The sequence below is a fragment of the Macrobrachium nipponense genome, chromosome 24 (genome assembly GCF_015104395.2).
Source record: "Macrobrachium nipponense isolate FS-2020 chromosome 24, ASM1510439v2, whole genome shotgun sequence".
Lineage (NCBI taxonomy): Eukaryota > Metazoa > Arthropoda > Malacostraca > Decapoda > Palaemonidae > Macrobrachium > Macrobrachium nipponense.
The window spans coordinates 18,122,063-18,134,562 of record NC_061091.1 but is presented as its reverse complement, the minus strand read 5'-3'; the positions used below and the strand labels follow the sequence as shown (position 1 = coordinate 18,134,562).

Genomic DNA, 12,500 nt, shown 5'->3' with positions numbered 1-12,500 from the left:
CTGACATCACATTCAGAATGCTCAGTGATGTCATAAACATGGCACCCGCCATGACGTCACAGCTGCGGCCTGCACAGAGATGTGCTTCCAATTTTGCTTCTTCGATTTACAAGAGTACTGTGCAACTACGCTTTCTGATTTGGTGACATGTTTTTAATAGAAATTGCAAGCGTTAGGAAAAATAACAAACATACTAGTGGAAAAAATGCAAGCCGTCTCCTTCCGCTTAGACTTCAATAAGCTTCAGTGACATTGACGCTAGTGCACTCTCCAATCAATCGTTGGAGAGTAGGGATTTTGTGGCTGATCCTCATGCCAAGAGAAGAATAGTTTCTTCTCCATCTTTGAGCCAGGACTGTTACATCCCTATTATAAGAAATCACAAGAAGTACGTAGTTGTAAATGTCGAACAAGTGACTGATGGAAGCTTGGTCTAGGGTGGCTGTGAAGAGTTGGAAAACGCTCGAATCAGGGACTTCATGACTGATCCTCATGCCAAGAGGAGAAGAATAGTTTCTTCTAGAGGAGAAGAATAGTTTCTTCTCCATCTTCAAGCCAGAACTGTCACATCCCTATTGTAAGAAAGCACAAGAAGTAGTTATGAATGTCAAACAAGTAACTGATGGAAGCTTGGAATGCTCGAATCAGGGACTTCGTGACTGATCCGTGTGCCAAGAGGAGGAGGAGAATTTCTTCATCTTCGAGCCAGGACTGTCACATCTTTGTAAAAAGTAACAATGCCACAGCATTTTGGGTCTCTTTGTCATGGCCTCAAGAGTACCATCAACAACCTCACGCTTTCCATCCAGCGTGATGACATCATAGCCAAAACCGCTATCAAAATGGTGGCAGTCATGACGTCATGACTGCCTACTGCTGCCAGCCTCTCATCTTCGGTAACAACAATATAACTACGCTTTCGTTTCAGGAGCAGGCACTTATAGAGAAATTTGAAAGTTTTGAAGGGAAATTGAAAAGACGCGAGACGGAAGGCGTGAATTGTTGTCGTGATCTTGATTTTTCTCGTAGGATAAGCCGCGGCAGTGCCGTTGCTTGCTCCAGTTAAATTTTGGAATAAGGGTATTCTAACAGATAAGTGAAGAAGAATTATTTCTTCTTCGTCTTCAAGTCTGGGACTGTCACATCCCTCCAAAGAAGAAAGCTCAAACTAGTTATTAGCTCAGTCTACTCTAGACGGTTGACGTTTAGGTTGTCAACGGTCCAGTGATATCCTAGGTTGTGAGAACCATGACGGCCATAGAGCTATGATGGACGTAAGTACCCAGGATGGCTGTAAGAACTATGACAGCCATGAGAACTATAACGACTGTAAGAACTCTGACGACCATGAGAGCTATGATGTCCATGAGAACTGTGAAGGCCATGAGAATTATAATGAGTATAACTATGACAGCTGTGAGGACAATGACGGCCATGAGGACTATGACGGCCATGAGTACTATGACGGTTGTAGGAGGTGACTGTGAAAACGGTGACTGGCGTAGAAAGCATTCGTAAGAACTATGGTGACTGGTTACTATGAGAACGAGAACGGTTGTAGTATCTAGCCTATAGTTTTATGATTCATGCAATGCGTGATACCCGTAAGGCCCACACAATAGTTAATGAGATGTGCCACATTCTCATTTACGTTTAAAGAGCAATGAAGGTGCGTCAGCCACAATCACCTGCTGTCTACCAACGTTTGTGCCCATCACAACCCAGTTAATGGATTCATCTAGTAATCATATAGTCAGCATTGTGGGAATTAACAGACTTTGGGTTGACCCAAGACTTCAAAGCTTTACAGGTAAGAAGAATTCCCTTATTTTGATCGTTATTTTACAATCCGATTCGTTCCTATAAGAATATTGACCAAACACTTCTACTCTTAGACAAGTAGTTATATTTAGTCAATAGGTTGGTTCCTTTACAGTGAAATACTGGAGAACCATTCCTCTCAACGATAACTCACGAAACACGTTTCAGTTTCTGAACGCACAAGACAGTTTTTGTTGGGAGTAGAATATGTTTCTACAGGTATCCATAAACTAAGATTCAGACCTTTTTATTGAGTGAGGTACTGGAGTACAGTGGGGCCTCGCTTAGTCGCGGATCAGCAATCACGGATTCTGTTAATCACAGGTTTTTCCTTGGACCACTTCTCAGTCTATATCGCTGGTATGAATCTGTGGTAGGCTAAGCCTCGTCTGGTTCCGATAACCAACAAATGCATGAACAGATTCACATTATGATATTAACTGACAATTAAGGTAATAAAACCATTCTCACCTTATATATCATTGGCATATCTTCATAATATAATGCCTATTCATGGAATAATCCCACATCATTGACATCAACTTGTAGTTGAGCGGCCAGCAGAAATGTAAACATTGAGTTACACTTAACAGCACCTTTGTCATTCTTAACCTTTTAGAAAATGTTAATAGTAGTATAGTGTAATTACAGTAGTAATAACATTTAGGAAAACATTCATTTTCAATTCGAACTTCAGTATTGTTTTGGGATAACGTAATAAACTTCTCTGAACACTGCAGTCATGCAAACAATAATTGTCATAGATTATCGTATTGTTGTTTGCGATCGGCGACAAAGCGTAAACGTAATAAACCATTTTACCTTATATATTATTGTCTTATATTCATAATAAAATGCATATCTTATATATTATTGGCATATCTTCATAATAAAAAGCCTCTTCAAGGAATAATTCCTTGGGGAATGCATTTTTCAAAAGACAAAAATACACTTTACATGTTTACAGCATGCAGTGATTACTTTATTTTGATGTGATTACATTAATATTACAGTCTGGTACTCTGAGCAGTACAGTAACTATTTTTTTATCATAAATGTATATTCATCCACGAAAAAAATACGTATGACCACCGTGACATCACCAGACCTAGTCTCGTTCGTGCATACTATCTTTACACAATGTGATAGTGGTTATACCGATGTATTTTTACGTAAGTATCCTCTAAATTCTGTCATAAATCACTTTACTTACTTTTTTGTGGAGCCCAAATACTACGCATATCCCGGAAAATTAACGAAATCGCGAATTTTATCATAGAGCAAGATTCACTAATTACTGTGTTTTCTTCTTCTTTTCATGACTAAATGCATTTTTAGGATACACTCATTTACAAATTTTCAAATACTATGAATGTAAATAGCAAAATCTCTCACAGAAAAACTATAATACTGATCTATTATTACAGAAAAACTATAATACTGATCTATTATTACAGAAAAACTATAATACTGATCTATTATTATCGTAATAAAAGAACAAAATGGTCTTTTATTCTTTCTGTGATTTACAAAACTGCTTCAATACAACTTTTATAGTTGACTCAATGATTATCACATTATAACAGTTTACAAGAGAATATCTTATCACTATCTATGTTTCATTTCTTATCACCATAAAAATATTTAAAATACAAATTTCATTATGTTATTCTCGAGCTAAGCTAGTAACAGTACGCTCGTCCTAAGCTGCTCTCTCAAGCTATTCAACAGTTACTCTCATCCCAGCTGCTGCTCTCTCTCAACTCGCTCTCTCTCACAATCTCTCTCTCTCTCTCTCTCTCTCTCTCTCTCTCTCTCTCTCTCTCTCTCTCTCTCTCTCTCAATGAAATATGAATTACTGTATCATAATATCATAAACTATTATGTACAAAGTTAAAAATAATAATAATTCCATTAATAAATTAGTTTCTTTTAGCAACTAAATTGTTTTCAGAAATAATTCTTCAGTAATAAACGTCCATCAGCTGATTCTAAACGTAAACAAAAGACAAAACTAGATTTTTATTGCTGTATTTTGCTGTTTATACATTAATATTATAGTTGGGTGCTGTAATCTTTACATTTAATCATGTTTTTTTATCATAAATATGTTCATTCACAGAATAGATATACTATGTACTTTTAGTTTGGTGCAGCAGCCAAATCATGAAAATAGAAAGGAATTGTTAGGTAATATACTTTTGTTTGCTGATCAGATGAAGGGGAAATTGAAAATAGGAAAGAACAACTTTGTCTTGAATTTAGTTTAAGGTGATAGTTGAAGACATATTTGGTGCTTGAACTTAAGTAGGCAGTTATAAATATTGAAATAGTGGTCTTGGGTGGGTTAATTATTAAAGTAGGCAGTTTAAAGCAATTTTTAGGGGGGGTACCAGGATAGCACGGGTATTTACTTATCAAGGGGGGTTCTGGGCCCTATCCCCCGCGATTGTCGAGGCCCTACTGTATAGACCATGAAGAAAACTTCAGTCAAAAGGAGGTGGAACTTCTTTCTTTCACCATTTTAGGTAGCCAAGCCTAAGTAGTGCACTTGTAACCTAGGATTCTATAGCCCAGCTAATCGAGTCATACCTTTTAGCCTAACAAGTGGTTAATTTCGTACCCTACCCCAGCTAGCCCGAATCTGCCTCTACTATCTTAGTTTAATCTGAGTGGTAGTTCTTAGCCTAGCCTGACCGAACTAACTAGTTTGGGCATACATGTACCCTAGTTCAAGCATACATGTACCAACTTAGCCTAGCAAATGGTTGAGGTCATAGCTTTTGAACCTGCATTTACTATCTTAGTTTAGTCAGAGTGGTATAGTTTGTAGTTAGCCTAGCCTAATGCCTGGGTTAACTAGTTCTGACATGCATGTATCAACTTAGCCTAACAATGGGTTGACAACTTAGCATGGCCTTGCTATCTTAGCTTGGTCTGATTAGTAAAGTTCTTAGCTTAGCCGAGCATAGACGAGAACCTAGGCTACCTATTTGGAACACTTTTACCACCTCAGCCTAGCAGGTGGTTGTGGTTTTAGCCTAGCCTATCTAGTTCGAACTTTCTTTGACCACTTTACCCTAAACTAAGTGGTTGAGATTTTAGAATAGGCTAGTCTATCCTACCCTAGACTAGTTAGTGTAATTCTACCATTATCAACTTAGCCTAGCCTAAGTGGCAGAGGAATTAGCCTAGTCTAACCTAGCCAAGCCAGTTTGAACCTGGTCTTGCCAACTTAAACTAAGTTAGCCAGTTCGAACTTGACCATACCTACTTAACCTAGTGAAAGTGGTTGGGTGCTTGGCTAACCTAGCACCTTTGAATGGGTCTCTTCCATCCTGACCTAGTTTCTAAGTATTGAAGACGTGAAGTCCTAAACCTAGTCTAGCTAATGGGTTCGAGCTTCAGTTTACTGAAGCAGGTCACTAAACTTCATGAATTCTGGAAAAGGAAGGTTGGGAATTTCCCATTCTTCAAGAGTTTGAGATTGGCTTAAGTTAGGTTGAGTACAATTCTGAGCTATGTTGCTCAAGAATAGCACCATGGTGGTTTCTGGCAGTATAGGGTTTCTCTTTTGGACAGTAACATATTGAACATATGTTGGTACATTGTAACAGATCACCGCATAGGATGTTTCGCAGTTGGAAAGTAACATTCCTTTGGCAGTGACCCCTGCCCTGTTTAACAGGGTAATTCCTTGGACAGCAGGTTAATTAGGACATGTCTGAGTAGAATATATTATTATAAGACATTCCTTTGGGTTTTCATATATCATCCGTATACTTGAAGACCTATGTAAGACCTGTCTACTACAGGGTTCTCGCTCTTCAAGGAGGGCGAGGATTCCATTTGGTATACTGGGAACAACCTGGAGGTTACACAGGCCCTCCATTCTACCTGTTCCATCATATCATGAACAGAGGAATAGGTTCCAGTATTTGAGGAGGACCCAAGATTAGTGACTGATAAGATTCATCTTAGCACAACCTTCTCTACCAGGTTCCTGTGGAGAAGAGGTACCACCAATAGGTAGAATTAATATCTCAGGTCTCGATTTTGTCCAGTATCATTTTTCAAACTAACAGTTCTAAAATTTTATGGGCAGAGCATCAACTCGTATGTAAGACGACTTCAGAGTTCTTTGTCCTACATATACAAAATGAGCCTTCTGCTGTGACTGCTTTTATAAAGGAGGTGTTTGTCCATTCAAGGCTTTCTGTCAGTAGACAAAGATCTTGTGGATCTGTCGTCAGAACATAGGAAAGTCTCTCTGTAGTTGCCTGCATGGAGATACACATTTGACTGGTGATTAGGTCGTCTGGAATGTCGATTCAGATGGCTCAAGAGCTTTGAACTGGCTTGTTCACATAAGAAACTCTGATCTACTACGTGGAAACATACTCTGTACCGGAATAGACTCACTGGGGTACTACCAAGCCCATACATCAAGTCATGTTACAGGAAACTGACTTGGGAAACTGTTTTCCCTCTGCCCTTGGTAGAGTGGGAGTACTCGGGTCAGGCTTTAGACGTACATTCAAGAGTAGTTGGGGGACAAGAGTTTCAAATTGCCCCAGAAATCAGGGTAGTGAGCCAATATCTCGCAGGTCATGAGATATGTCTGTTTTTTTCACGTTCATTACAAGGTTGTGTTAGCGACCTTCAGGAGTGTCGGCTTTGACATGTCAAAGTACTCCATGGTTATCTAAAGGACTCCATCACCTGGAACGCAAATATGGTAGACGTTAGGTGAACACAAGCCAAACGAAGGAAGAGTGGTCAGAAATATCCATGTATTTTATTATTTGAGGTGATTAGGCAAGCCTACTCCTTGTTGTCAAGTCTGTACCAATTTGGGTCATGCAGAAGGGAATGTCATCTGAGGAATATGTTCCTTTCTGGCAATTAAGAACATATTTTAAAATGATCCCGAATGTTGGTTCACGACTATCAAACCATTTTCACATTCTACATGAAGAATTTTACCCACAGTTCCTTGGACACTTAATGGGGAGGTTCTGTCAGAACCTTGTGCTTTTTGACATGTTGGTTGACGAAGACTTTTCATTGGGACAGACTGAATCAGGAAAGAAGTGCTAAAGGGTCCTATTCAACAGAAATGAGAGTCTGATGATGGCGGGAAGGCAAGAACCCGAGACGTCTAGAGGAATTAACTCATATTGGGCAATTTAAGAAGGCATCTGTTCATTGAATTTTGAGAGATGGTTCATTGTTACGAAAAACCACTTTCAATTCCCTGTACATAAAGGATGTTGCCCAGAGATCTTGGACACATTTCCCTTGGGTCCTTTGGTGGCTACTCAACAAATTGTGTAACTCATCCAGCACTCCTGGCAAGTCAGTCAGTATTTTGTCTAAGATGATGTGAATGTGAAATAGATGAGATAACTGGTCTCTTTCCTTTTCAAATTTCTTTCTCCTTTACTTCTGGCACTAAGAAGAGAGTACCAGTATAACCTGGAACGGACAAGATACAGGTGAGTGAAGTATCCATACTGTGAGAGTTATCATCAGAGTAAGATACCTATCAGTAGCAAGACTTTCCTCTCTTTAGCAAGGGGGAGAGGAATGATGATGAACCTACATAAGTGGATACATTGGTTTGTTAGTAGAACAGATGTTCTTATCTTCCTTAGAAGATAAGAATATCTATATTGTATAGAAACCCAGAAGTCTGACTCTGTGATGTTCATATATATCTTAGATTCTGAAATACTGGTCAGTTGTTTCATAGAATACTGTTATTCAGAAAACTGATCAAAGGTGGCAGACTTCCAGTTGGTTAATAGTACTTACCTCCCACCAAAAGTAAGTCTATCCTAATGTTAAGACCGAGGGTTTGTTTCATATATGAACATATGACAAATTTTTAATCCATTTGTATTTTTCATAACTAACAAACCTGAGGTCTTAACCATCCCTCTAACAACTAACCTGGGTTGGGAGAATAACTAACAGGGTCACAAGTTTAAGAGGGGTATGTGGGTGGCTCCACATGACTTGTGACCAAGTACAGATGCCAGTGGTCCCTTGCGTACACAATTTTTTAACTAACGGTTTCCAGCTGGTGCAAAGTTATTTGTCCTAATGTTAAGACCTCAGGTTTGTTGGTTATGAAAAATACAAATTAATTAAAAATTTGTCCTTTTGAATCCTATCCATAGTCATATCTTGGAGGTAACTAATTAGGTCAGAAAGGGTATCACAATTATTTAATTACTTCCTATAATGGTAATGGTAATTATGAAGCAAGTGTTTTGATATAAGTTCCTAAAATAATAGCTTATTGCTTAATTTATCACTATGCTTAGAAATCATCAGATGGATGAAGATTGGAGTAACTGTTGCATAGAGTTCTCAACAGCCCTTCAGCATAGCCTCTGTATTGCATAATTTTAATTCTTTTGTTGGTCTTGATATTAGCTCCAATATTCTATTGATTTTGAGATGAAATTAATGCTTTTCAAAGAAGGTAGCTTGTCTCTGGTGTATGAAATATTTTTGCTTTAGTTTTTTACCTAGTTAATATATTATATATAATATTGTTAATTAGTTAGCAATTATATGTAAGTTTTTGTAGATATTGAAAGTGTAGTTGTATCTAATAACACCAGTTAATACAGGATTAACCCCTTGGTTTGCTCTGTACACAGAAAATGGATTTGTCAAAATTCCTAGTAGTAGTTCATGTATTTTATAAAATACTTGATGTAAATCATATGAAATAACTTATGTACATTGATCTCAGGTATTACAATATATTGATTTATTATTTTGTTACTGAATTTTATGTTAATCTGTCACTTGATACTGAATAAGGATTTCTTTTTCAACAGTGGACAATAGGGAAATACAGCGGTAATTTTACAGGTTTCCAGCAGCATGATTCCCAAGAACTTCTTGCATTTTTATTAGATGGTCTGCACGAAGATCTAAACAGAGTTCACAATAAGCCTTACATTGAACTGAAGGACTCTGAAGGGCGACCGGATACTTTGGTTGCACAGGAGGTGTGTATTCAAGTCAAGCTATAAAGATAAACTGTAATAGTTGTACACGTTGTATTCAACCTACCATAATCCAGTAGTGATTGCCTTTGCTTCATCGTTTCGACTATGAAAATTTTCTTTGCTTGCATTTCGACCAGTGTTGATTGACCAATATGTGTATTTTTGGAAATGAGTTAGATTGGTTCCTGTTTATGTTGTTGGATGATCTGGTAGGATTTCAGGCAGATAGGGCATAGAACAACAAAGAATGGAGATAACTTTGTCATGTGTTAATCCCTTAATAATGGTTTGTGAACATTCTTAGTTTGTTGTATGCTAAGCTTATGAAATTTATCATATGTAACTGTAGACAATATTTAATGCAATTTTTGTTAAATTTTATATTTATTAATTTGTTGAATTTTTTATAAGTGGATTGACTTTCCTCCATGGGTAAATAAGATCTGATGTCTTTACAAAGAAAAAAGACATTTGAGCAATTCATGGTTAATCTGCTGAATGATGATAATATCTCTTTTTATTGTGAATTAATCTTAATACTACTGTACTTAAGACTCCTTATTGATTTCACCTGGTGGACAATAATTAGTTAGGCCTTACTTATGTTTTTTATATAAGTAACTTGCCAAGTAATTATAGCTGTTAGTTCCACTTGTATGGCAGCTTGCTTGAATTTGAAATTTGCTAGTAACAAATCAAATGTCTGTGTAGGTGACTAGTTCTGCCCACTAGCAGGAATATTAGGAACGACTTTAGTAGATAACCTCATTCTGTTCCTGCTGGGGCTCGGTGTAAACACAGAGTGCTGGCAGCAGCTTATTCATTATTTTCCCATCATATTAATGGATTTCAGTAGTGTAAATGGAAAGCATAAATGTAGTAATCTTCATGAAATCTCAGGGTGAGTGTTTTCTTGTTTTGTTAATAAGTTGAATCATCAAAAGAATTTTGCCTTGAAAGTAAATCCATTAGCTAAAATCTTTTTGTTTATACCTAGGCTTCTTGCAAGCCACCAATAGTATTTCTTCCCTAAATGTAATTCTCAAATGTTGCGCCATAACTTAAGACTGAAACTTGCATTATGTTTTGGTTACCAAGCTCCTTCTATTACTTGCAAGCCATCAGTAAATAGTTTTACCTTTAAATTAAATTTTTGGATGGTGTTTTCAGGCATAGGCACTTGCAAGCTGCTGATAATAATTGCCTTAAAAGTAATTCTTGAATGTTTCATCATTCTGTTTGGCTAAAAAGCTAGGCAAAACTTGTGCCCTGTATGAGCCACCAATGTAGTATTGCCCAGTAAGAGCCTTGAGGTGTATTACCTCCATAGAACAGAGAAAAGTTGATGCCCTCTTCCATCAAAGCCAAAGCTCATGAAGTAAGAACAATTAAAACTTCGTTAGCCTTTCAGACATAGTTTATCCTTACCCTCTATTTTATAAGCAACTTATTGGAAGTGCAAGTTGATATTCATTACCCATTATCTTCATGATATAGAAATTACATACGAAGATTCCAGTTCCTAGGGTCTGTTATGAGTGGCTGGTATGGTGTTGGGGGATGAATCACAGGAAGTGTTGTAACCTTCTTGTCACTATCGCCTTGAACAAAAGTGTCGAGTTTAAGGTACGTGGAGTACCTACCAGTCTTGGTGGTTTTATGGTTGGGTGTTAATTTGATACTTGATGTAGTTATGTTTGGTCAATTGGTTTGTTGGTACTGCGCCCTGAGCAGGGCCAATTATGTGTATATGTATGCTTGGTAGCAAGTGGTCGTATCTCATGTTACAAGCTACCACTAATGCAGAGGTGTGTCAGGGCTACTTCGGCACACCCTATATGGTTAAGATGAGTGCTGACCAGAGGCAATATCTTCCTGCTATAGCTCTCTTACCAGGAAGGAACAACAAGCATTGTATCATTGCTGTAGTCGGCTCACTTAAGATAGATTCCTCAGTGAGCCGTGTCTATGAGACTTTAGTTGGTGGCCTCTGATTGGCTTGTACCGGGAGGTAGGTAGCTCGCTCAATGTCTCATATTTTTGTCTATAGCTTAGAAAACTTGCAATATTTTTATATTTCTTCATGTATCTCATGCTTTGCACAGGATAGGATTTGTTATTAATAGTACAACTAAATCATCTTTTCCTTAAATCAATAAGATAAAACACAAAGGAATTACGAGTAAAAATGAAGAGAGAGACATTTAATTCTTTATACCTGTTTTTACTTATCATCGGAATTTGCATCATTCATGCAATCGAGGAAGTAAAACTTATGTATTTTTATAATAAAATCACTGAATGCACTGGTGCTTTCAGATTTTAGATGTGTGTGATATGTGAAGGGAAAATGAAGAATATCTTATGTTGCATCTGTAAATGATTGAAGTTTGACAGTATTGCCAAGAGACCGTGATCTGCAAGACACTGTTGTGTTGGTCATCTCAGCGAGAGCTTTGAGTTGCCAATTAGCGATATAAGAAGTTACAGTTTCGACAACATTTATTGCGTTATGTCATTATATTTTCTGTCAATAAATACACGGAATTCCCATTATGACTGTTGAGAACATTTTCCACTCAATGTCATATATGTGAGTATGTCTGGACATATCTGATAAGAAAAAATAATAATAATCAGAGGGATGCATCTGGTATCGTTAGCTCAGATCTAGGTGGGCTGCGGGAAATTCAGTCCAGCAAAGAAATCAAATTCATGGACAGGCTTCGCACTATTCAACTCAGCCTAAGCTTTAATCAGGTTGTTTCAGCATATTGTTTCTGATGTTCTTATATGAATATATTTTCATTCTTATATGAATATATTTTCAAACGAAAGAGATATCAGACTTTTTTTCCAAGTAAAATTTTCTTTTCAGGCTGAATCAAGTACGGATGCAAAGTAATAAGACATATTCCTCATTTTCTCATCACATATCACACGCATCCAAAACCTTAAAGCATCAACGTATTCAGGGTGAATTTATTGTATAAAAACACAAGTTTTATTTTATCTTGATTGCATAATTATGCAAAATCTGATGCCAAGTAAAAACAGGTATACAGAATTAAATGCTTCTCTCTTTTACTTTTACTCATTGTGATTCCTTTGTCTTTTATCTTATTGATTTCTAGAAAAGATGGTTTATTTGTACAATTAATACCGAATCCTATGGTATGACAAAAACTTTCCTACCTTTTGCAAAATGTGAGATAAATGAAGAAATATAAACATATTGCCAGCTTTAATTGAAGAAATATAAACATGTTGCTAGCTTTAAATGAAGAAATATAAACATATTGCTAGCTTTCTAAGCTACAAATAAAAATAATGAGGCACTGAGCGAGCGGCCTACCTCCTAATACCAGCCATTCAGAGGCTGCCAAACAAATGTCTCGTAGGCACAGGGCTCACCCAAGAATCTACCTTAAGTGAACCGATACTTTCCAAGTCATTATGAATCAAAGGCCTCCCTCCTCCTCTCATATGGATGTAAGGGCAGAAAACAATTGATGACTCTTAGCTGTGTTGTTCCTTGTGTTGTTTCTTCTTTACCTTGAAATTGGGCAGGGCCAGTTAACCTACACAAACTAGCATTACCACAAATTTTAAAACTTAAGCTGCCGGCGAGTGAAACTTTAGGCAATA

The 12,500-nt window shown here is 37.3% G+C and overlaps 1 protein-coding gene across 1 annotated transcript in view; it reads left to right on the top strand.

The window, feature by feature from the left end:
* LOC135205492 (ubiquitin carboxyl-terminal hydrolase 32-like) overlaps positions 1 to 12,500 on the top strand; it is a gene marked incomplete in the record, with an annotated part of 352,787 nt that overhangs the window by 238,300 nt on the left and 101,987 nt on the right. Inside the window, 1 exon segment of the mRNA XM_064236209.1 lies at positions 8,679 to 8,852. Within this exon segment, the coding sequence (XP_064092279.1) occupies positions 8,679 to 8,852 (174 nt within the window).